At 46.0% G+C, this 25,834-nt stretch overlaps 1 protein-coding gene across 2 annotated transcripts in view; it reads left to right on the top strand.

Moving 5' to 3' along the window:
• The window catches only part of MYO5B (myosin VB), an 842,958-nt gene that overhangs the window by 414,588 nt on the left and 402,536 nt on the right, over positions 1 to 25,834 (top strand). For both annotated transcript variants that reach the window (XM_069219220.1, XM_069219218.1), the window contains exon 7: positions 3,516 to 3,597. In XM_069219220.1, coding sequence (XP_069075321.1) covers positions 3,516 to 3,597 — 82 coding nt within the window. The remainder of the gene's footprint in view (positions 1 to 3,515; positions 3,598 to 25,834) is intronic.

Below are 25,834 nucleotides of genomic sequence, written 5' to 3'. Positions count from 1 at the left end.
TTTTGTTGTCATAGGCAAACACAGATCATACATGTGCGCCATGACATAGGCCTGCTTCATAGACTGTGGTATTGTTGTGCTGGAAGGGGCACCCAAAGTGCTACCCTCATAATGGTGGAAGGCTTCTGCCTCCACCAAGATTCAAGCAACAGAAATGCAACGGCAGCAGCATACCGTGCAGCGATCAGCAGGAGTGAACAGGTCTTTTTTACAGTGTGTCACTGGAGTGAGGCTGCCAGGCTCACTCACCTTTTTTAAAAGTTCCACTCCTGTGTGCCTAACTCACCCTTGGCCCACACCAGTTAGATGTCAAGTGCTTTGCAGCACAGGAGTGATAACTTTGCGCTGGAGGTATGTATGCTTGGGAAGGGTACAGTACAGGACTAGAACAGTGCTGTGCAGTAAAAGCATGGTTTGTGCAAGTACCTAGTGTATGTATACCTGGGAGAAATGCATTACATGAGAGTAGTGCTGTGCAGCATGTGCACAGTGAAAGTATGTGCTGGGTGCATGTGTGCTTGAGAGACGTACAATACATGAAGGGTGAAGTTTTGTGCAGCACACATGGTGGATGTGTGTGCTGGCAGTGTGTGTGTTTGTAAAAGCACACCATGACATAGTACAAAAACGAAACAGTACTTGAGCAGTGTGGAGAGAGTGATTGTGTGTGCTGGATGTATGTGCTCCTGGGTGGCACAGTACGTGGAGGTGGCAGTACTGGACAGTATGTGTGCTGTGTATGTACACTGAGTTGCAAGTATGTCTGCAATGGTACATTGCATGGAGGACCATGGGTTCCATTTTGGGAAGCCTAGGTCTGCGTGGTAAAGACATGAAGAGTAGAGGAACTCTGTCTCCAAGACAGATTTGTGTTCCATTACTATGAACCGGGTGGGACACACTTAAGGAGGGGAGAGAGAGACCCCTCTGTACATTTCAAAAGGGTGCTCTTTGATTCATTAATAAAACACAAAGAATGGGCTTGGGCACATCTCAAGCGGGAGAGAGGATGGTAAGGGAATCATAAAGCGTACGACTGGGAGCCTGGGATTATCCTTTAAATGCACACATCACTGAGGCTGACACCCAGTCACTCCAGTGGGGTGTGAGTGGGACTATCAGCTTTGGAGCCTGTCCTGCTGTGACAGCTTTTCAAGAGGAAGAAGAGAGAAAAGTGTGCACTTCAAAAAAGCAAAACCTCAATATAAATATTCAAAGACCCAGTTGCTAAATCACGTTTGGTGTCTGGAAATGGACAATAAGAAGGGGAGGTTGAGACCCCAAAATCTGTCATCTGCCAAGCAGCCGGGCAGGCTGTGTGAGAAGGGAAATCTCTGCAAGACTTCTGCCTTTGACCAGGAATGGGGGCCCAAGGCCTGCTAGTCTCCCTCCTGTGTGAGGGGACATGACCCAGGAAAACCAAGACCACCTGCCCTGGAGCCTGAAGCACCAGCGCCTGCCTGCTTGCCCCGTGGGGATGAGGAAAGCGCTGGAGAGAACGAGGTCTAGTGGGGAACCCTACCAAGTAGACTCCTGGTGAAGGGGGTGATGAGATGGCTGTGCACTGATCGGGTCATTGCCCGGGGGGGGGCAGGAGTGATTAAGCAACCTCTGATGGCCAGGAGAGGGCTGCCATGAGCTGAGTCATGCATCAAGTGCCATGTGGGGAACGCCAAGCCTGTACTGCCTGGTTGCAGTGACCCCACCATAGGAGTGACTGTGCCTACAAAGTTCCAAGACTTGTGTGAGCCTTAGCAGTGACCCTGTATACCATAAGAGGCCACTGTGGTGTCATGATTGTGCAGGAGAAGCCTACACCTTGCCAGCAAGTACCACGGAAACCCCCCATATGCCAGGAGGGGCTGCCGGTACTGAGTTTTGCCAAGTTCGGGCCATTGCCTGGAAAACTGAAGCTGCGACCTGCGGGTTGAAATCGTGCATTGAGACCTGCCCCCTGACTGACCCCGTGGACTGCAGAAAACACAGAGAGGACTTTGCTCCATTGCTGGGCTCCAGTTGGGAGCACAAAGGTCAACCCCATCCCCTGGTGTGGGGAAAACTGAACTTACCATGCTGACGGAAGCTGGGAGCACCTCTGATTGTAATGGAGGCTGGCGGCGCTGTTCAAGAGAAAGCCTGCACCTGCTGGGTGATGCTGCCTGTACGGCGTGCAGCCTGACTCCTCCGAACAGGACCTGAGCTTGCAAGTGCCTGTGATCGGGCCACCCAGTGAAACACTGAATGCTTATGTGCTGCTGGAGCTGATAAGACTTGAAACTGGCGTGTAAGGCCCGGGGGGCTTGTTGCTGAAGGTGCTGCATTAACATAGACACTTCTGACTATTTCCTAAAGAGTTAAAGGGGACTCTGCAGTAAGTCCTACTAGTGAGCATTCCCTGGATGTGGCCACCATTGAATGGGGAATAACCCCGACCACATGGCAAGGAGGGACAAGAATTTGCCAGAAAAACACTAGAGCCCTGACCTCAAGAGGGCTGTGTTGCTTACGAATGTCGTGATTTCTTTGAATATGTAGAATTAGAAATAAAATACTTTTCATATAAAAAAAAGTTATTATTTGACGGGACATTCATTTAGTGACATTAATGAGCACACTTTGAGTTATGAGTCATGTTCACTAACCTGTATCTACACCCCTATCCGTCCTACCCGAGGGAGCCTTTGACTGCTCGTCCACAGCTACCACTGAGAGTCGAGTGCAGAAGGGGCACTTGGCTCAGTGCTCAGGATCCTTAGTAGGTCGTGCCCTGGGACATCAGGGGTAAAAAGCCTCAACCACCAGGGTAGGGCCCAGTAGGCCCCCCCGTGCCCCGTGGCCCTCTGAAAGGGGTCCTGACAATCAGCCTCAATAAAAACAATAACAATATCAGTATTTGATTTAGGTTATGGGTTAAGAGGGAGGTAAGTCTTCTAAAGTATTGTATTAATATCTCTTTATTGCTACCCTCCGCTCTGTGCACAAACCACTGTATAGAAACTTCATCAACACCCAATCATGTGGCATTGCTGACAATGCTCCCGTCACTCTCACCCCATGAATACATTCAGCTATGGTCTGTCTTTGTGTTGGTGCCCATCATACAATCCTGGCGTAACACATCACTGTAATCATATTCTGTTGATTGAGGTGCATTTTGTGGAGGTGGGGTGCTTTAGCTATGAGCCGCTGCTGTATCTTCTGTCTCTGTGGTGCAAGAAATATTCTCACACTATAGACGCAGTGTCTCTCTACCTCTCCCACACACTGATGAGCGGAACCCCCATCATGTCTAATGGAGATGATTCAGAGCGTCCAGCAGCCAACCAGTATAGATGTACATTGTGGAGTTTTATAAGTGAATTGCACACGTTTCATTGGGCACCAATGAAGTGAAGAACATCTTATTGGAACACGTTCTGTAATACTTATACATAAGGCTTTGTATTGTATTATTGTTTGAAACTGTCTCAGTTCTAGTTTCTCATGGGTGGGTTGTCATCCTGTTTTTGTTTCAGGCAGAAGAGGAAAGAAACTATCACATTTTCTACCAACTGTGTGCTTCTGCCAACCTTCCAGAGTTCAAAGACCTGTCACTTAGTGAGTACCATGTTCATACAGATTGTTAATGTAAAAGTGCACTTTACCCTTTCGCTGCTAAGCCTTTTTCCCCTCCTGTACTAAGCATTTTTTGGCTAGCTTTTCTAGTATGCGCTTATGCCCCCATAACGTTTTGTCCACATAAGCTATCTGTGCCAACTTTGTACCCTTTTTTTGTATCTTCCTGGAGATTCTAAAGGTGCCCAGGGTTTGTGAATTCCCTTGGAAGGGGCTGAAAAATTAGTCAAAATACAGCTAACATTTGTTTTTTGGAGAAAAAAAGGGAAAAAAGTGCTGCAGAAGAAAGCATCTGTTTTTTACCCTGCAAATGACATCAACAAAGGGTTTGTGGTGCTAACCTCCCCTTTTTCCCCAGCTTTTAGGAACAGACAGACAAGAATCAGAAAACCAAAATGCTCAACAGAGTTTTGACACTTTACTGGGACATACCCCATTTTTCCTATCTTTTTTGCTTTAAAGCTCCTTCCAGTGACAGAAATTCTGAATTCAGAAAGGGGTCATTTGTGTAGATGTAGATCATTCAATGGTTTCCTATAAAAAAGTAACAGTTGAAATGAAAAGATATTGAAATTGAGTTGAAAAAATAGCCATTTCTTTCTATGTTTTCAGCTGTAACTTCTTCAAACTATGGCAGATTTTCAAAAGCAATATACCGTTATATCCACTGGACCCTTCTGGTTGTAGGGATATATACGGTTTGTAGGTTCTCCAAGAAATCAAGCTACCCAGAGCCAATAACTGAGCTGCACCTTGCAATGGGTTTTCATTGTGTACCAATTCATTTGGTAAAATATAAAAAATGAAAAATAGGCATCAAGGCAGCCTATGTATTTATGAAAAGGGCACATGATATGGAGCTTAGAAGCAGTGGTTATTTTCAATCTCTCAATTGTGGGTACCGATACTAGCATGTGAATTAGAGGGCATTTCTCAAAAAAGCTTCTTTGTTACATACTGTCTTAAATTTGGAAGGCGCAAATACAGAGAAAAACAATTGGTTATAATAACACTTATTCTGTGTTCCCCCAAGCCTCCCAACAACAGTGATACCTCACTTGTGTGGGTAGGCCTAGTGCCTACTAAAGGAAATGCAATGTGGACGCATCACATTTTTCCACTGAAAACTGACTAGTTTTTTGCAAAGTGCCAAGCTTTGGATTTTGGGCTCTAGCTCAGCTGCCACCTAGGGAAACCTAGCAAACCAGTACAGTTTTGACACGTAAAGGAATCCAGGGTGGGGTGACTTGTGGGGCTCTCACCAGGTTCTGTCACCCAGAATTCTTTGCAAACCTCAAAGTTTGTCTAAAACAACACATTTTCTTCACATTTCTGTGATGCAAAGTTCTGGAATTTGAGGGGAACCACAAATGTCCTTCCACCCAGCATCCCCCCAAATCTCCCAATAAAAATGGTACCTCACTTTTGTGGGTAGGCTTAGTGTCCGCAACAAGAAACGCCCCAAAACACAACATGTATGCAGCACATTTTTCCACTGAAAACTGACCCTCTTTTACCGATCTGGGTATCTCTAGATTTTGTATGCTACTCAGCCGGAAGCACACCACCCTGGACTCGCCCAAATGTGTAGTTTTCAGAAGTGTCATGGGCCTGGGAGGTTTTTCCAGGCAGCAACCTACCCAAGTCCAAAAAGTGAAGCTGTTCACCATTGCAAGTGGGACGATATATGGGAGTTAGCCAAGCTCTCCTGGCCCATATATAAAATCAAAATCCAAAAGAGTCAAATGTCCTCTTGCTTGCCATTGGGATGAGATACTTTAGTATGCAGGGGGAGCAGAAAGACTGTGCCCCCTTCATTTGGCATAGGGGCATAACCACCCCCATGATGGAGGGCAGCCCCCAACCCTCTTTAAAAAAAAAAAAATACCTGGTGTCTAGTGAGCTTTCTGTCCCTACCAGGGGGCAGATAGAAGGTAATTACCCCATCTGCCATTGGGGGGGGTAGCAAGACTTAGGACCCATTTATTTTGGTTGGGGCATGGCTATGCTCATTGTCTGCATCCCCCACCCCTCTTTTATATATAAAACAAAAAATCCATGGTGTCTGGTAGGCTTTCTGTCCCTCCCCGAGGTCCTTGGCCAAGGGGCCGCTAATCTTCCCTGGTGTCTAGGGGTGGATCCCTGTGGCAATCCCCAAGCAGGGATCCACTTTGGAAAGGGGAGATTCTCCTCCTTCCAATGATCCTTCTCTCACCTGCCTTAGTGCTTGAGGGGCTGAGATTAGCTAATTTCATTTTTTTTTCATTGAAATGACGTCAGCCTGTGGCGCGCGCTTATTGTCATTTCAATGAAAAAAATAAACAGCCTCGGGAGATGGGGAAGCTCTCCCCCATCTCCTAAGGCTGTTTCCTTGTCAGAGGGATTTCAAGTGCAATGTGCACAGATGGGCGAGAGCCATCCAATGCACATGAGCACTGTAGCATCTGGTGGCTCCCGGCTGTCCGGCGCATAGAACGGGTTAAAGCAAGGTCTGTTGATTTTCAACATCTAGTTTCTCACTGATATTTACTAAAGAGGCCTCTGAGGCACGGTGTCAGGGTTCAGAAATATTATAGCTGACCTTAAGAACACCAAGAAAAGAGTGCAGGCGGCAAGTCTTGCTACTAATAAAAGAGATATACTAATGAATGTTTGCATGATTCTGTTATTTCCCAATCTGTATATATTCCACTCTGCTACTTTACTTTAGAAATGGTTGCCCTGTGAATGGAGGTCCCTGTGACGTAGGTATTGCTGGAGCATTTTCATCCTTTGTAGGAATCAATGATCATCAATGCCGACAGACCTTAGGACACTACAATAGGGTATGGTAGAACCATTCAATTCAATTTCATTACATACCAATTAAATTAAATAGTATGACCCATTTGGCCATACTCAGGAATAAAGGTAAGAAGATTTATTACAAACACAAGCACAAAGTCATGTAAATTATTCTCAGGGAAAACATTTTAAAGATACATTATCACCAGGGGTTGCCCAAGGCGTCAAAATAAGTTTAGTCAAACTAACATGAATAAGTATAAGCATTTAATAGCAAATACGCAAAACATTAACAAAATCAATTGATATAAGGAAAGTAAGCGTTGCTCAGGCTTAGCGAGCATCAGTCACTTTCAAATCATCAAAGTTATAATTTTCATCTGAACAAGGGAGAAACCTACTGTGGCCTAAATAAGGATTAACGTGTGGGGAGGAACACATGTGGGCAAAAGACAAAAAGGACAAAAAAGAATGTGGAAAAAGTAAATCTTGGGCAACAAGGTACTAACTAAGGTGGGCAAAAGATAAAGAAAAAGTGAAAGTGCCAGCATGTCAGAAGCTCAGTCAAGAGACTTCTGAAGGGGTTAGGGAGAAATCTTTAAGTCTCAGAAAGACATCGCAAAGGGGCAAGCAGAGAGGAAGATACCTCACCAAGGGGCTCAGCATGCGGAGTTCTTCATTAACAAAGGTTCTGGTCACAGGGTATCTGGAAATCTGCAGAGCATCTCTGATCAAACTCCAACTGGTCATCAATATATTAAAGTTCATAAAGCAGTTTGATTCACCTAAGTTATCAGTCCATGCTACCATTGAAGGGGCATCATCCAATAATAATCGATAACAAGACTCCAAACTGAAACATTCACTTTTCCCAAGTCTGTCATGGGACCAGCTTCCATCTGTGTGACTTCACGTAAGTTTGAAACCATTGTATACAATGGCAGTCCATGTTTCACAATGTTCTGTGCTCCAGGACACTATGATACTTTCTCACTGTGTCTAAACATTATGTACATTATGTTCCTGTACAATCACGAAATACAAGCTTAAGAGTCCTCACTTCGGCTAACACAAGTAAATTAAAGCAATACATTTAATTAATACATTTTAATAAACACACTTTTACTATTCAAAATTATAAGTTTGTCATTAATAATGCTTCAATAATATACATGTTACATTTATTTTAAACGAAAAAAGCACTTTGTAAATGCATTTCATTGTAATGGGGAAGTACATTTCTTTAATTTTTGCTCACATATTTATTTCATTAATCATTATAAATTGAATATTGATTCAATATATTCTGTTAGTCTAAGACCTATATTATAACACCATATCATTTAAATTTTGCACATATTTGATTTAATTCAAATATTACCTATGTCAAACTCAACAGCGTAAATGAATGCACATTAATAAAGATGTGTCAGTGCAATTTCTTTGTTTAAACTATTAGTGCTTTTGATTAATCTAACTTTTGTGACATGAGGGACACTACTAAAAGTTCGGCTATATAAGTTTCAGTATCTCATCAGGTGAGTGGTGACTTGGCCCAGGAGTTTGATGAATCCACGGCACCACAGATATGGCTGTCATTTACTTCTCAACAAGAGGACTGTGGTGCCCACTCTCCATGATTGCCTTAGGGCCCATGACACATTTACTATGACACTTGAGGTCAATATTTGGTATCCAGTTAGGTAGGAGATGGGGGAGAACATATTTTCTCATATAGTGAAGCTGCCTATGAACTCTTTGAAGTGGTAAAGAGGGTAAAAGATGCACAAGAAGAAAGGCCATCATCTAGAAAGCCTTGAGAAGAGTTTGCACAAGGCAAGGGGTGTTGGACTAGGCTGTGGGTTCTCAGTCATTGTCTACTATTAATATAGCTGTATAATCCACTGCTAAGGGCTAAAATGGTTGTTAAAGGCCCCAGGAGTGGCTCACAGGGCATAGAAGGGGCGGGCAGCGCGTGAGGGTGGATTTGAACATTAAAATATATATTTGTAAAAATTTTTAAACTTACCTTGCTCTTCGCTGCTCCCCTCCTTCGTCCTGCTGCATGTACACACGCTCCTAACCTGCTCTGCGCCAATCCTGAAGCTGCTCAAAGCTGCATCAGGATTGGCTGTTGGCACCCAGCCAGGGCGTTCCCAGGCAGACTGGGGGCCTGTGCCGGCTCTCTTCAGCCCAGCAACCGTGTTGCCGGGCTGGAGAGAGCCCACTGCGCATGTATGTTTGGCCGACCTGAGACGGCTGGCCAAACATACATGCGCAGTGAGGGGGAGTGCTGTGCACTCCCTGTCACACTGCTCTCACCCCCGTGACCCCGCCCCTTGAAAAGAAAAGGATAATAAACAAAGTTTATTATCCTTTTATTTTAAAGGTTTTGCAGCTGCCTCTGCTGGCGGGGGGGGGGGGGACGCTCCTCTGCCCAAATGAAGGCGCCGCCCCTGAAAGGCCCTCTCCTGAGTGATACGTACGGAGGGAGAGTACCATTTACAGCTTCAGGGCCATTAGAACATTCCAGTCACTGAGGGCAGAATGTTCTAAAACATATCTGGAGAGACAAAAAGGCAAACATTTGATTATTGGAGCAAAAGGTCAGCGATTATTGGCCCAGGGGCACTTTCTTATCTTCAATGGAGATTTCAACTTTCTAATGTTCTAATCAGGATTATAGCCCACTGCTGAGGGCTACACTGGTTGTTACAGGCACTGAACCAGAGTTGTGGCGTGGATCTATACCAAGGGCAGAGTGTTGTAAATTAAAAAGAGAAAGACAACATTGAAATGTTGGATGAGAACGTCAGTTGATTTGGGGTACCCAAGCTGATTTGCGTAAAACTTCTCAGATAAGAAAAATATCTCAAAAATCTAAGTTGGAACTGCAAGATAGGATTAAACAATTTTGAAATGCAAAGAAATGAATTTGTTTTCTTCGCTTTGGCACTTTTCCGTTCCTTAATAAACTGACGTTTAATAGAAATATACTAATATTTGTATCTTCTCTTATCACTACATTGTCTCAGTTTCTAACGCCCCTTGCTACTCACACGATCTTCAAAACCAGGTGCAACTTTCACAAATCCCTTAGGACCCGCACCCCTGCTTAACTAGCAGACAAGCGTGCCATCTCTGATGCTTCTCGGCCTAGCCACAGCCAGAACACCATCAGACTATGGACTAAAAAGTGTAAAAATTAAAAAAAACAAGGCACCAGGCCTTTTCCATCTATGCACCCAAGATCAGGAACAACATCCTTTTCTCCATTGGAACCATCCTAGCGCTGCTCCAGTTAGGAAAGAGTTTAAGAGACACCTCTTCAAAGAACATTACATCACAATACATTAACTGTAAACAAACCAACTGCCTCTCTTATCACTTGTTGACTTTATGCTTGTCTTTCACCCTCTTCAGAAATCTATCTTTTTGATAGGTTTGAACGGTAGTAATACACATACATACATACATATTTATTACAATTCATGGTATAACTGTAGAGCTTTAGTTTAATATTAATTACAGTGGAATCCTTAATTTTATCAATAAAATTCTTATCCCCCCCGTCTGTTTACCACACTACACATTTTATTGTAGGTTGAGAGTGAGGCAGCCAATCAGATTTCTTGGAATGTAGTCAATAACTATTAGCAGGGGCCCTCAGCTGTATTTTCAGAGAAGCAAAGGGAGATGGTGACCGAACAGGCTCATTCATGCATTCATGTGCCATCACCCACCGTGGTGTTAGCCAGTGCACATGTTATTATCCCATGCCTTCCCCTGCTCCCCCGGCCTGTAAGTTGGGTGGAGGCCAAAACCATCCCTAGTACTTTGCTCTGTGTTAAGTAAAATAAATACTGCAGTTCTTGGACTATGCGCCTCATAGAATTTTTCAGTGGATCAAATATGTATGTATGTGTGTATAGTGCAGTATTTCTATAGTCCGAAGCTAGCCCAAAGGCAATGGAGAAGCGTACATCAAATACTGAATAATGCAGTGGTTTCCCATCACATTTACAGCAGGTGCAGTAAGCAACAGAGCAAACAGTCACTGTAATTTTCCATTAATCTTTACAAGAGGACACATGGGGAAAATCGATTTTGCAGTATTTTTTCCGTCTATTGCAAAGAAACCGAGTAAACGATGTTGCTCAAAAATTCAACAGTTAAAAGATGGGAATAATTTTCACGCAACTAGATTACTAATTATCCAGTAACTAAGACTGATGCAAGATTGCATAACTTTTTATAAGGACTGACAACCTTATTTAGAGTTGGGCGGATGCAGGACACCAAAAAGTGTCTGATGTTTAATGCGACTGAAGGAACATCCGCCAGTTTTGGCCAAACTCTGTGTAAGTCACTCTCTAAATAAGACCCTGAGTCTAGCATACCCATCCTCCTCCTTTTGACGAAGAGGCCATATGTAGTCTTTTGCATTGATTTTGTCCTATTACCTTGTTCTAGCATGCATCAAGGTCTTACCACATTTTTGAAAAGTTTTACTCTGATCCTTTTTTCTGGAGAGTTAGAAAAACAACATATTACACATGCTCCTCTATATACACACATAATTTGATAATTGGAACTGTTACTAGCAGACCACAAGTCTTGGCAATAATTATTGGCATAGTATGTGAAGAAAGAGTCATTGCTAAAGAAGCAACACAACATGAGTACCACTGATTTAGATGCAGACTATGGAAGACAATGAATTTACTTGAGAGATGAATAAGAAACTAGTAAACAAGGACACATCTCTAAATAATACCTAGTTGTTCTGTTCAAACTCCATAGCATCTTACCATTGACACAGATAACACACCTCAATTGGTAGCCGTGTGGTAGTCCCATTACCAATGAATCTCTTACTGTCCACTTTTTGGGAGAACCATCTTACATTCACAACCTGGAGGTCTCGGGCTGACGCAAAGGTGTCAAAGGGATTCCAGTGCCATCAGGATCCCTCCGAAATCTCAAGATAGGCAACAGTGCAGAGGGCTGGGGATGTGCCCTTTCCTCTAACAAAGCCGGAGGTTCCTGGCGAAACTTAAGGATTGCAAAATGTTTCCGTTTCAAAAAGTAAATTTGTGCCCACTTGAGATTAATTTAAGTATGAGCTATTTTCTATTAGAACCAGTGATTTAACTGGGAAGGGACTGTCTTGCACTGAGTACCTGCATTTCGTTAATTTTAAAAGGAGAGTATCTGCACTGCTCAGAAGGGGTGTAATGCTTTTCTTGGAAGAGTACTGGCCCTTCTCAGTAGCCAATAGGTTCTCTGTGGTAGTGAGTGCCTTCACTTTTCTATTTCCATTTAAAACCCTGTTGAGAACTAGGGATTTTGTATGACTAATGTCAGCACATCATTGTGCATTTTGCAGACAAAGGCCAATAAAACTCCACATGTACCTCAGCATGTCCAGTGTTGTGTCCAAGTACAAGAATACACTGAAGGAGCTTTAATGTCCAATAAAATGCCCATTTTCAAGTCTGGGGTTTGCCAGCGAAATAGCTTAACAGATCTGTTGCCTCTAATATACGAAGGCCCTTATAGTGGGAACCTCAGACGGTAGGGGTTGTTTATCAGACCCTCCATATACCACTACTCTGGGGTTTGAAATTTACCCAGTGCAATAAATGACACCTGTTACAAGTTTCTCAATGGCTGTATTGGGCAGTAAGCTGAAGTTTTGTGCTGGGCACACGCACATCTGCATAGTCCAGTATTTATTGGGCTTTTTCTCACAGTAAATATCCATAGGTTTGACTTGCTGAGGTTTACCTGGAGAAAACTCCGCGAGGTCACAAAACTTTGACTCCCTCACAATTGCAACACCCTTGTTCATTGAAAACAGATAGTAGAGCTACAAAACGACACATTATTAATCATTATTAATAAAACAATCAATCAATTACAGTAAAAAATTATGTGCCAGATTTACGAAAGGATTTAGCATTTCTTAAAGGACCAAATCACAATTTTGGTCTGTTAAGAAATGCTAAATCACCTTTCTAGTTACAAAGGCATTTAGGGAATCAAAAAATGTGATTTCTACCCATTAGAAATTGCCTTTTGCGATTCCCCAGATAGGAATCGTAAATAGGTATTTCCTATTTGCGATTTCCTGAGCACATGTACAAAGTATTTCCTAAATGCGAACTGAGCATTTAGGAAATGAAATTAGCATCTACTCCAAATCAATGATAACCATCTGCAATTTTAAAAATGCACCTTCAAAAGTTACATGTAGCGCACACATGCCCCGTGGGCATTTGTGCATGTAACATGTACACTACCTGTTTTTGGGGTGCATGAAGGTGGGCCTCACAGCCATAGTCACCCTTGGTATTACATTTCCTAATTTGCGATTTGCTATTAGGAAGTCGCATATTAGGAAATGCAAAACAGTTCCTACCTGTGGGACTTTAGGCCCATTGGAACAAATGGTTTAGCATTTCTTAAACAGCGATTTCCTAATAGTGATTCCTACCCTGTAGGAATCGCTATTAGGAAATTTCTATTTTTATACATTCCATTTTGCATTTCCTAAATAGCGATTTTTAAGGAGTCGCTATTTAGGAAATGCAAAATAGGAATTTAGTACATCTGGCCCCTAATGTTTAGAAAGTTTAACTAATTTGTGATGTCACATAATTTCTATATTGTGATAATAAACGAGTTTGCATTTAGCCTGAGTTCACTATAATCTTCCAATATATCGGTTTATGTACAAGAAATGTCATTAACTTATGTATCCCAAAACATTTAGGAAAGAATAGCCTTCATACCTCAATACCATACTTAAAAACCCCTGGTAAACGTAGGCTTGAGAAAATCAGGATGTAAAATTTGGTGATTTCCCTCATTTTAATTCAGAAGAACATTCTAATAACACATGAAGGAACACAACCTGAAATCTGTGCATTGCAGGGTTTCGCTTGTTAAATGCGTTGGTTTATGACATTCAGAGGATTCACAAAAATCTCAGGAATTTACATGGATACATGGTGGATTTCTATACAAAATGTTTCTGTGTTATATTTACTCACATGGTGGGCACTCTGCTCAAGTAAAGATACGAATTCCAGACATGTATAGTTCGCCTTTTTAATGTTTTCCTCCATTTGAAAAATGCGCTTCCATGTGATTGGTGTTTTACACTCTCCTACCTCTTAGGCACTGAGTGCAGATGTACAAGGGGCTGCATGCCTTACCTGTCGCAATGGAAGCACTGTTCTTTCAAAGCAGCAGAGCCTATAGCTCGCCTCTATAGTGTGCAGTTTATAACAACCTTTTGACTCCTGAGGACCCCCACTGAATCACTACTGGAAGCCGAGGAACCCCAAGCAATTTGTACAAATTAAATTTCAAACATTTTAAAACAGCAAAAAATACACAAACAAGTACACCCCACACAAACACTCCAATTGCTAAAGATTTAGTTATTTTAAATTGAAAAATGATGCAAAGATCTAAAGATTTTAATGTGAGTTGGCGCTGCATCTCGGCGACTTAATTTTCAAAATACTTGTTTTGATTAGGAAGCTGAATCCTTAGGTCAGATTCCACATTTCTCAAGCATTTTGTGTTTTTTTTATTTTTTAGGTACATAAGATCTGAGAAAGCTTTTTCACATAAATATGTGGTATGGAAAGGAAGTAACACCATAAGGGCCTCTCATCTCTCCATAGCCTCTCTGTCAGGGGTAATTCATTTGATCTATAGCACCTCTCATACCAGTATAGGGTGTCAAAGCACTTTACAGGGGACTACAAGGTGCAGGATCCACGTCATCCACACTGGTAGGCATTGTCTAAGAGTGCTTGATCTGGAGAAGCACAAACTCAGGATTCAAGAAGTAATAAATACAAAAACGTGCATGTGTTTCTGTGGAGAGGCCCCAGCTGCAGAAATGCCTTCCTGCCAGCCCAGGCCGGCGGTCCCCCTGGGGATGTGTCATGGACCCCTGAGGGTCCGTGGACCACTGGTTGGGAACCGCTGCCTTAGAATCATACGGGCATGTTAGCACCGTGAAAGGCAGACCACTGATAAGTCAGTCAAGGCGGGTATGATTTATCACGTCATTTTGCTTTTTTTCATTTGCACTTCTTTGTGGGGTTTCTGGATAAGAGGTAATTAATTGGTTTACAGTATATGGGTCCAATTCACAACCTTTTTATGCGTTTAAGGTCTAGTTAGGAACTTAAAAAGCCCTGAGTTCATGAATTGCAGATCCTGATTCACAGAATCCGATCACTACTCGGGTCATCTTTTGGCTCAGATCAAATGTAGGATCTGTTCTTATTAGTTGAATATTTGATGCATCCTCTGTCTGACTCATAAAATCGGAATCACAAACATTTACATCTGGCATTTGAATCATGAAACTGGGTAAAACAAATCTGCAGGTATTGAGGATTTTGTCACTCATATGTTTATGATTAAGAGTGTGAATATGGATGTTCCACATGGTGGGAGCATTGGCCATCTAGTGAAGACATTCAAAGGTAGAGCTCTCTTGGTAGTCTAGTACCAAACTTCAGTTCTACCCCATTTGCACAGATACACTCACTCCCCAGAAAAATTCTGGAATACGTTTTCATATAATAATAGTTTGTTTATTATGTATTGCACTGTAAATTCTGTTAGCCATTTTAATGGTGCTCTGACCTGGGAAGAATGAAAGGCTAGGTTTACCTTCCTGGGATTCAAACCAGCGACATGCAACTCACAGCAGATGTCAGCTTCAGCATTAAACTCATTGAGTAATATTGCTATTTATCTTAAATGGGGCAGAAAATTCCAATAGTCATCCGGCCTAATTCACAGAGTTGTAGGTGAGGGAAAACTAAGAGTTGGATTTCTGCGATACAAGTTTGTTTTATTGACACGAATAAGAACGTTAGTGGTAAATAAGCAAAACATTATTTTTTTTAATGTAAGTAAGCATTTGACAGCTGACATGTGTTTCACCCCTTTAGTGCTTGATAGGCATTTTGAAGGCAGCAAATAAGTGATCATTAGATGATAACACTAAACATTCAATTAAATTATTATGTTATGTTGATTTATATAGTGTATGAATCACCCGCAAGGGTATCTAGGCTCTTGAGCAAGTTTGTAGGTATGTCGCCCCCCCACCGCATTATTCAAAGAGCCAGGTCTTTAGCTTCATGCAAATCTAAAGTAGCGAGGAGGAGGCTCTGATGTGTTTTGGGAGCTTGTTCAATGTTTTGGGCCCTGTGTACAAGAAAGAGCAAGCTCCTGTTCTGCATTAGTGACTGTGGGAGGTGTGTGTGAGTGTGAGACAGAAAGTAGGTGTCTTGATGGGCTCTGAAAGTGTTTGCAGCTGTTGAGATAAGCGGGTCCTGCATTGTGTAGGGCCTTGTAGGGGGTGCGTGAGGAGTTTGAATTGGCTGCATTCATGGATGGGAAGTCCCATGGGGAGTTCTTATTTCTAAAAAACAGTATATTAGTCTAGTCTGGGTTTCGGCCACCCCCTGCCAGTAAGTTTGCAGCCAGGGGCATGTCCATAAAATATGATAGAAAGTGCCCTCCGACCCGCATCGCTGCAAGGACTGCACACTCTGAGTCCGACCCATCCTATGCATCACTACTCTGGAATAGTATGCACTGTGAAGAATCCGAAGCTGGATCAATCTGAACCGTGCCTTGATCACCACCACCCTGGGACCCTGTCTCGACGCTCCCTAGACCTCGTCAGAGAGTGTACACATATCCGACTCCCATTTTGCCCGTAAGGCAGTCATCGGATCTGGCGAGTTATTCAGTAGTTTCTTATAGAGCAAGGATATGGCCTTCAACTCTAGGGGCTCCGTCAGAAGTCGGTCCTCCAGAGGAGTCGCCTCCGGCAACTGCTCATGCTCCGGAACATATTGACTCAAAGCATGCCGCAACTGCAGGTATCTGAAGTGCTCCGTTCCCGCCATTGCGTATTCCTGCTGCAGGACCTTGAACAGCACAAGTGCCTGACCCCTCCAGACATCTCCCAGGTGATCGATCCCCACCAGTGACCATTTGCGGAATCCACCCAGGGTCCTCAAATCCTTCAACAAATCACTACACCAGAGGGGGGTCTGCGCTGTCAGGGTGAAGCCCCAGCCCAGATAATGGGTGGAGTCCTGCCAGGCCTTCACCACCGTCGCAGTTTGTGCTGGGAGTGATTGCGAACCCCCACTGGAGTAGAGGGCGGGCTCATATCCCCCCCTAACATATGTCTGTCTACCCAGAAGTCTGGGTCCTCCCGTTCCGCGAATGCCTAATTATTAATATTAACCAGCTGAGTCGCCCAATAATATTGAAGGGGGATCCGGAATGGCCAACCCGCCCTCATACGTGCCGAGCTTCAGTTTCGACAGTGCCACGTGGGAGCAGCCGCCATCCCATAACAATAGCCTGATCTCTCGGTCTAGACTCTGGAACACCTCCGCCGATATCTCATAGGGAGTGTTCTGGAAAACATACAGGAGACGGGGCAGTGTCATCATTTTGTAGAGGGCAGCTCTACCCATCAGTGAAAGGGGCAACATCCTCCAGTGGGCCACATCCCTGTGAAATCTATCAAGCTGTGTTGAAGATTTTCTCTCAAAAAGCACTCCTGATTCTAAGTGACATATATCCCCAGGTACTTGAAACCCCCCATGCAGATTGGCACACTACAACCCGGGGGCAGGGCGGGCAGGGTCCCCGCCAACGGGAAGACCAGCGACTTCTCCCAGTTAATCAGGTAACCGTAGTGGTCCCCAAAGATACCAAAGGCTTGCATTATTCTGTTGATGGACCGCCGGGGCTGCGTGACATTTAGCAGGACATCATCTGCGTATAGGGAGATACACTCCTCCCACGCTGCCCCCGAGTCTCTGCCCCAAATCAGTGGATCCTGCCAGATCCATGCTGTCAGTGGTGCGAGTGCCAGGTCAAACAGGATGGGAGAAAGCGGACACCCCTGCCGGGTGCCCCTATGGAGGGAAAAGTGCCACGACAACGCATCATTGATCCTCACCTGGGCCACCGGATCCCGGTACAGCAATCTGATCCATGACAAAAACCGCAGGCCAACCCCAAATCTTTTGAGCACAGAGAAAATATAGGGCCATTCCACACTGTTGGAGGCCATCTAGGGACAGAAGCCCCGTCTGCTCCCCACTCTGACCGTCCATCATATGTAAGACTCCGCGAGTTCAGACATGTAGACCTGGATGGCATGAAGCGTGATTGGTCTGGATGCACCAGTTTAGTAATAATTACGCTCAGCCTAGCCACCAAGGCCTTTCCTAGAACCTTAACCTCCGTATTTAGTAGGGAGATGGGCCTGTAGGAGGCGCATCTCTCTGGGGGTCTACCTTTCTTTGGGATCACCACGACCGTTGCGGTCCTCTGATCCAGTGGCAGCCGTCCCACGTCCTGTGCCTCCCGGAATATGGCCAACATATGCTTCGTCACTTTACCGCCCAGGCACTTAAACAATTCTGCCGGGAGTCTGTTGGGCCCCACCGCCTTGCCCGATTGAAGCACCCGCAGTGCAGCCGCGACCTCCTCCTCTGTAAGCTCAGTTTCAAGGTCCCCGCTCTCCGATTCCGAGAGCACCGGCAACTGGATATCCTGCAAGAGGTCTGAGCAGTCCTCCTCCGTCATCAGAGACACCGAGGTATAAACTTCCTCGTAATAGGCGGCAAAGGCCTCTGCTATGGACTCCCTAGACTCACACGTGGCCCCTTCTTATGTCAGTATCTCCCCGACCCAGGAGCGTTCCTGGTCACGCTTTTCTAACCACGCCAATAGTCTGTTGGCTTTGTCTCCCACATCATACAGCCGGCGCTGAGATGCCAAAGGGTAGGCCCTGGCATGTCGCTCGGCCAGAGCACGCAGCTCATATAGTTTGAGACGCAGCTGGTGCGAGAGCCCCTCCTCCGTCCCTCCCTCCGTCTGACAGTGGGCCTCCAAAGCTATGATTTCTTGCTCCAATTCCACGACCTGCAAATGTTGTTCCTTCCTCTTACCCCCAATCATGTTCTGTACTGGACCCCTTAGGACCGTTTTAAAGGCTTCCCACAATATGCCTACAGAGTCCACCAAACCCAAATTCTCCTCAAAGTATTGGGCGCACCCTCCCTTGCCCTGTTAGCAAAGGATTTGTCTCTCAGATACCAGGGATCCAGCCGAGGAGGCTGTGAGTACGTCCGTGAGGAACCTGGCACTTTGACCCCAACAGGAGAATGGTCGGATATCCCTCTCGGATAGTGCATAGCCTCCCAAAAGCCATCCACATGGGCCCAGGCCGTGAATAGATGATCATGCCTCAATGAGCCACCATGGGGGGGCCGAAGAGAAGGTGAAGTGCCTCTTTACTGGATTATGCTCCCTCCACACATCCGCCAGACCGAGGGAGTCCAAAAAGGACTTCAGCAACGTGGAAACATCAGGTGTCCGTGCATTTGTGATTCTCTCGATCCCTGGATCAACCACCAAGTTCATATCCCCTCCCAGAACCAGGAGCCCTGTAGGGAAGTCGAGCAACAGTGCACCCATGTCCGCCAGAGTGGACCCCTGAAGCCGCGGCGGAGCGTAGACGGAGCAAATGTTAGGAGTGTGCCCCTCCCAAACCCCCGAGACTGCTACGTATCGTCCCTGCGCGTCCCACCAGGTGCGTGTTCGTATGAATGGTATTGCTTTTTTAAGAAGAATACCCAGTCCCCTGGACCCAGTGGCGTAGCTCACATGAGTAACCAGTTGGTATCCAACCCTGTCCAACGCCCTGTAGTAATTTCCTTTTAGATGTGTTTCCTGCAATCAAACAAGATCGGGCTATGTCTGCGCAGAAACTGGAGGACTATGGTCCGTTTAATGCGACTCCCCAGCCCATTAACATTTCATGTCATGACCCTAAGGGAACCCGCTCTTAAACCTGCCATTAAGTGTACCCCAGTTCTGCAGTCCCGCGTGTGCACCTCCCACCCCAAACAATGTCCCATAGCGTTGCGATTCTTTGCAATGGCATAAGAACAAGGTGCAACCATGAACTATAAAATAACATTCCCCTAATAAGAACTCCCCCCTCCCTGCAACCCCGCATAGCAGGCTCTAAACTGCCCACCCCTCCAAGCAGCGGAGCACCTGTCGCCCAAAACATGAGAAACTTGTGTGGGTGGACCAGCGCCACGAAGCATGACCTCCACGATACGTTATGTATACAGTCAATTCAGAGCAATCCCCCATTTCACCATACTATGCATCGTCTGTTACGTCTCCTGCCAAGTCATGGCAGGCACCAGCCACGTCACCAACACCTCCATCTCTATGGTGCCGGCACGTCTGTCTGTCCCGGTCCTAGCTCCTGCCACCCTGTCTGCGAGGCCAGTTTCTGCCACTGGGTCCTCCTCTGTCCTTCCGAAGATCCATGCAGCCCGCAGCTTTCAACCCCTCAAGCCATTCCCAGGCCTCCTCCGGCGCGGCAAAGTGCCGGGGCTTACCATCCGCAATGACCCTCAGCCGCGCCGGAAAGAGCATCATATACCTAACTTCATGGTCTTTCTTGACTTCCAAAGAATGTTGGCGCTGCCTTTGGACCTGCAGTGTAAAGTCTGGGAAGAAGCAAACAGTGGTGTTCTCGTACTGCAGGTCCCCCCTGGTTCGAGCAGCCTGGAGGATAGCATCACCATCTCTAAAATTAAAGATGCGTGCAATGATGGTCCTCGGGGGGCCCCCCATCTCGGAGTTGGGACCGGAGCCCTGTGCCCCCGTTCCACCGTGAGGAACGAGGATAGTCTCTTGGGACGTAAATGGTCAGTAATCAGGGTTTGCACAAAAAGCTCGACACTTGGGCCCTCGGCTCCCTCCAGTACCCCTTCGACCCTGATATTGTTTCTCCACGCCCATCCTTCCTGGTCCTCCAAGCGCGCCGCCATGCGCCCATGCTTCGCTGTGAGAAACCGCACCTGCTCCTCCAGTGCCTTGGATGTAGACAGCAGACAAGCTATATCTGTCTCCGCAGTCGAGACCTTTTCGGAGACTTTTTGAAGGTCGGCCCGGAGAAGGCCCACATCCACCGCCACTGCGGGGCTCCAGGGATCCCTTCAGGTCATGGATCGCTGCCATAATCTTGCTCAGTGAGGGCTCACGCGGGGGGTCCTGCTCTGTCCCCCGTCCCTGCACCCCCCGTCGCCTCGGGACCTCCCAGCGCGTCTCGACAGCACGTAGTTGTCCATTTGGTTGGTCTGCTGTAAAAACCGACCTTTGTTCCTCACCATGCTAGATGTGCCCCCTCCAAAAGGCCCAGCTGCACCCCAAGGTCCACTCACAAAGTGCTGAATGTAGGGGGAACGGGGTACAAACCACCGTCCGATCCAAGTCGCAACACTCCGTCCCCCCTCACCGGCCCCAAGACCTCCGTCACAGGAAGCAGTCCTCCAGCTGGCCGTCCGGCCTGTTCTGCCCGCTGCCGTCCACCCGATCACCGCCTGCTTCAGGTCTCCCGCGCCAACTACGCGATCCAGCGAATCTCCGCTGGGGCCTCTCCCGGTCCCCACGACCAACAAGACTCACTTCCAGGGGCCCGGGCCGGGCACCCTGTCCTTTTTTGCAGCGACTGGCACCTAAGTCCAGCGCCGGGCCCCCCTCGGCCACGCGTCGACTCCCGGCCTCAGGGCCCTCACAGGCATGCGTTTGAGCGCGCCGCACTCAGCGCCTCACGGCCCCCAGATTAGCCGCTCCTCCTCCTCCAAAGCCGCCGGGCACCTGTTCCGCACACGCTATGCAGATCTGTGTCAGGATATTTGGCGGATTTTAATAGATTAGGTGTGGAGCTCTGCCACATGTCAGCCATCTTGGCCGGCGCCTAGTCACGCCCGACTGTATTTGTATTTGTCCTAGGCACATCTTTATTGTTCAGCAATGCACACATGGATTACAGCAGTCATATTTCAAGTAAAGAGGTAAAGTGCTCTGCCACACCTTATAAAAAATTACTGAATAAATAAATAGTTGACATCAGAGACCATATGCCTGGATATGCCACACTATACAGAACTAATCACTTACAACAAATGCAAATGATTATCGATAAGCTTGAAACTAACTTGCATCACGTTGTACAAACTGGGTATCAGTTATAAATGGCATTTATCACTTGTCATGTGTCACACTGTGTATGCATGTTAGTTTGTCCTGTTGAGGTTATAGTCAACGATATTTTCTTTTCAGTTTCATGACTTTAGGTGATAAAATAAGATGAGATCAATTTATGACTAAACACTGCTGCTGACTTCTATCTGAGTGCAGACTACTCATAAATAAACCAATAAAAAATGAGTTAACATTTTGAATGCAAGATTGAAATATTTTTAACTCAGGGTAGTAAGGGAGAGCAGGCAGTGTGGAAGTACCAGGCACAATGAGACAGGAGGAAGAAGAACAGAAGTAAATGCAAAGACCACATGACTGCAAGCCCAATGAGCGCCCTTTTGTCTCTCTGTGTAAAGGTCTGTTTGTGTGGAGCGCTGCAAACCTGCATGTGGCCAAACCAGTGACTCAGGTGGCTCACAATAGGCAGTGTTTGCCTGGCTCCTGCTGAACACAATAAACTCCTGTTTCACCTTTTTGCCTCATTGTGTATACTCATGATGAAATGTTAGCATGATAGTTTGCTGTCTTTTCATGACTTCTCTTAAATATGCATGTGTTTAGAGGTGTAGGCCTCAAAATTATTTAACTATTATCGAGGAGAATCAACAAGCGACCCAACCCAGACAGGGAAGGCTATGTTTGAGAAAAGAAATTAATTTTCATGGCAGCTTAAAAACTACAAAATTAGAAACGTAGCGTATGTCCGAGGAGATGGCATTCCAGGGATTAGGAAGAAACATATGGAAGGCTGTGCCACAGCACCCTAATGTCCATTTAAGAGATAAGCTTTGAGTTCCATCTAAAGCTTAAACATCAGAGGAACAAAGATGGAACTGCGTGGCACACCAGATGGAATGAGATAGGCTGGAAAATAGTGGTTTACCATCTGAATTCTAAAGCTGTACCAAAAGCAATATAGCATTATATAAATCTCTGTTCACATAACATAACATAATATTTTCTAGTTTCCACAAACGGGATATAAGTACATCAGAGTACTTAGTCCTGTTTTTTAGGGTGGAGCGCAAAGCGCTCTGTCCCTGGTGCAATCTTGCTATGGGCTTTTAACCACGCCCACTGCACACCCATCAGTTAGGTTGGTCCGTGGGCTTGCCTTTTAAAATTGGCTTGATTTAATTAATGAAAGACATGCATACGTCATGCCTTTTCCAGTGTTTAGCCCGCCTCGAGCGCACCGGCCAACTACTGAAAACATACGAGGCTCTGTGTTTTCCGTAAGGTTCCTGGACTACTTTTTCTTTTTATTTCCTGCGCAGCGCGATCTCGCTGGGCAGTGGTCAGGCACTTTGCATGACATCGACCCTGTTACATGGATAATTGTACTTTTGACGGTTACATGGATAATTGCATTTTTGCCCAAACGTTTCACTGCAAGCAAACTTCTGTTTACTTTTGTGTGCCTTTTTTGTGCCCATGACGGTTGTCGGCGCGCTTATGTGGAACTGTTTTACTTTTCATTTTCAGTTTATGTGGCAAGAAAAGTCAGGTTAGGAGTTTACAATGCTAATAGCTTTAACTCGACCAATGGCGAGACCCATTGCATTGCAAATGCTTGTTTACTTTCTTGATACATGCAGAACTAATGTATTATGTTTTGTTTTTTCACAAACGTGGACAAAACAAAATTCACCAGTCTTCAAAAGGACACCAAATACATCTGAGACTTATGAACTGTTACAATTTGGTGGTTTTTAGTTCTAGTCCAAGGGGATTTAGGTGTGATGCATGGCAGTTCTAGAAGCATCTTTGTAAGGAAATGCCTCCTTGGCATGGTTGCCCCCTGACTTTTTGCCTTTGCTGATGCTATGTTTACAATTGAAAGTGTGCTGAGGCCTGCTAACCAGGCCCCCGCACCAGTGTTCTTTCCCTAACCTGTACTTTTGTATCCACAATTGGCAGACCCTGGCATCCAGATAAGTCCCTTGTAACTGGTACTTCTAGTACCAAGGGCCCTGATGCCAAGGAAGGTCTCTAAGGGCTGCAGCATGTCTTATGCCACCCTGGAGACCCCTCACTCAGCACAGACACACTGCTACCAGCTTGTGTGTGCTAGTGAGGACAAAACGAGTAAGTCGACATGGCACTCCCCTCAGGGTGCCATGCCAGCCTCTCACTGCCTATGCAGTATAGGTAAGACACCCCTCTAGCAGGCCTTACAGCCCTAAGGCAGGGTGCACTATACCATAGGTGCGGGTACCAGTGCATGAGCATGGTACCCCTACAGTGTCTAAACAAAACCTTAGACATTGTAAGTGCAGGGTAGCCATAAGAGTATATGGTCTGGGAGTCTGTCAAACACGAACTCCACAGCACCATAATGGCTACACTGAAAACTGGGAAGTTTGGTATCAAACTTCTCAGCACAATAAATGCACACTGATGCCAGTGTACATTTTATTGTAAAATACACCACAGAGGGCACCTTAGAGGTGCCCCCTGAAACTTAACCGACTATCTGTGTAGGCTGACTAGTTTTAGCAGCCTGCCACGAACCGAGACATGTTGCTGGCCCCATGGGGAGAGTGCCTTTGTCACTCTGAGGCCAGTAACAAAGCCTGCACTGGGTGGAGATGCTAACACCTCCCCCAGGCAGGAATTGTCACACCTGGCGGTGAGCCTCAAAGGCTCACCTCCTTTGTGCCAACCCAGCAGGACACTCCAGCTAGTGGAGTTGCCCGCCCCCTCCGGCCAGGCCCCACTTTTGGCGGCAAGGCCGGAGAAAATAATGAGAAAAACAAGGAGGAGTCACTGGCCAGTCAGGACAGCCCCTAAGGTGTCCTGAGCTGAAGTGACTCTAACTTTTAGAAATCCTCCATCTTGCAGATGGAGGATTCCCCCAATAGGGTTAGGATTGTGACCCCCTCCCCTTGGGAGGAGGCACAAAGAGGGTGTACCCACCCTCAGGGCTAGTAGCCATTGGCTACTAACCCCCCAGACCTAAACACGCCCTTAAATTTAGTATTTAAGGGCTACCCTGAACCCTAGAAAATTAGATTCCTGCAACTACAAGAAGAAGGACTGCCTAGCTGAAAACCCCTGCAGAGGAAGACCAGAAGACGACAACTGCCTTGGCTCCAGAAACTCACCGGCCTGTCTCCTGCCTTCCAAAGATCCTGCTCCAGCGACGCCTTCCAACGGGACCAGCGACCTCGACATCCTCTGAGGACTGCCCCTGCTTCGAAAAGACAAGAAACTCCCGAGGACAGCGGACCTGCTCCAAGAAAAGCTGCAACTTTGTTTCCAGCAGCTTTAAAGAACCCTGCAAGCTCCCCGCAAGAAGCGTGAGACTTGCAACACTGCACCCGGCGACCCCGACTCGGCTGGTGGCGATCCAACACCTCAGGAGGGACCCCAGGACTACTCTGATACTGTGAGTACCAAAACCTGTCCCCCCTGAGCCCCCACAGCGCCGCCTGCAGAGGGAATCCCGAGGCTTCCCCTGACCGCGACTCTTTGAACCTAAAGTCCCGACGCCTGGGAGAGACCCTGCACCCGCAGCCCCCAGGACCTGAAGGACCGGACTTTCACTGGAGAAGTGACCCCCAGGAGTCCCTCTCCCTTACCCAAGTGGAGGTTTCCCCGAGGAATCCCCCCCCTGCCTGCCTGCAGCGCTGAAGAGATCCCGAGATCTCTCATAGACTAACATTGCGAACCCGACGCCTGTTCCTACACTGCACCCGGCCGCTCCCGCGCTGCTGAGGGTGAAATTTCTGTGTGGACTTGTGTCCCCCCCGGTGCCCTACAAAACCCCCCAGGTCTGCCCTCCGAAGACGCGGGTACTTACCTGCAAGCAGACCGGAACCGGGGCACCCCCTTCTATCCATTCTAGCCTATGTGTTTTGGGCACCACTTTGAACTCTGCACCTGACCGGCCCTGAGCTGCTGGTGTGGTGACTTTGGGGTTGCTCTGAACCCCCAACGGTGGGCTACCTTGGACCAAGAACTAAGCCCTGTAAGTGTCTTACTTACCTGGTTAACCTAACAAATACTTACCTCCCCTAGGAACTGTGAAAATTGCACTAAGTGTCCACTTTTAAAACAGCTATTTGTGAATAACTTGAAAAGTATACATGCAATTTTGATGATTTGAAGTTCCTAAAGTACTTACCTGCAATACCTTTCGAATGAGATATTACATGTAGAATTTGAACCTGTGGTTCTTAAAATAAACTAAGAAAATATATTTTTCTATATAAAAACCTATTGGCTGGATTTGTCTCTGAGTGTGTGTACCTCATTTATTGTCTAGGTGTATGTACAACAA

Source organism: Pleurodeles waltl, chromosome 1_1, assembly GCF_031143425.1.
Source record: "Pleurodeles waltl isolate 20211129_DDA chromosome 1_1, aPleWal1.hap1.20221129, whole genome shotgun sequence".
NCBI classification, from domain to species: domain Eukaryota; kingdom Metazoa; phylum Chordata; class Amphibia; order Caudata; family Salamandridae; genus Pleurodeles; species Pleurodeles waltl.
This window is presented reverse-complemented; position numbering and strand designations above follow the sequence as displayed.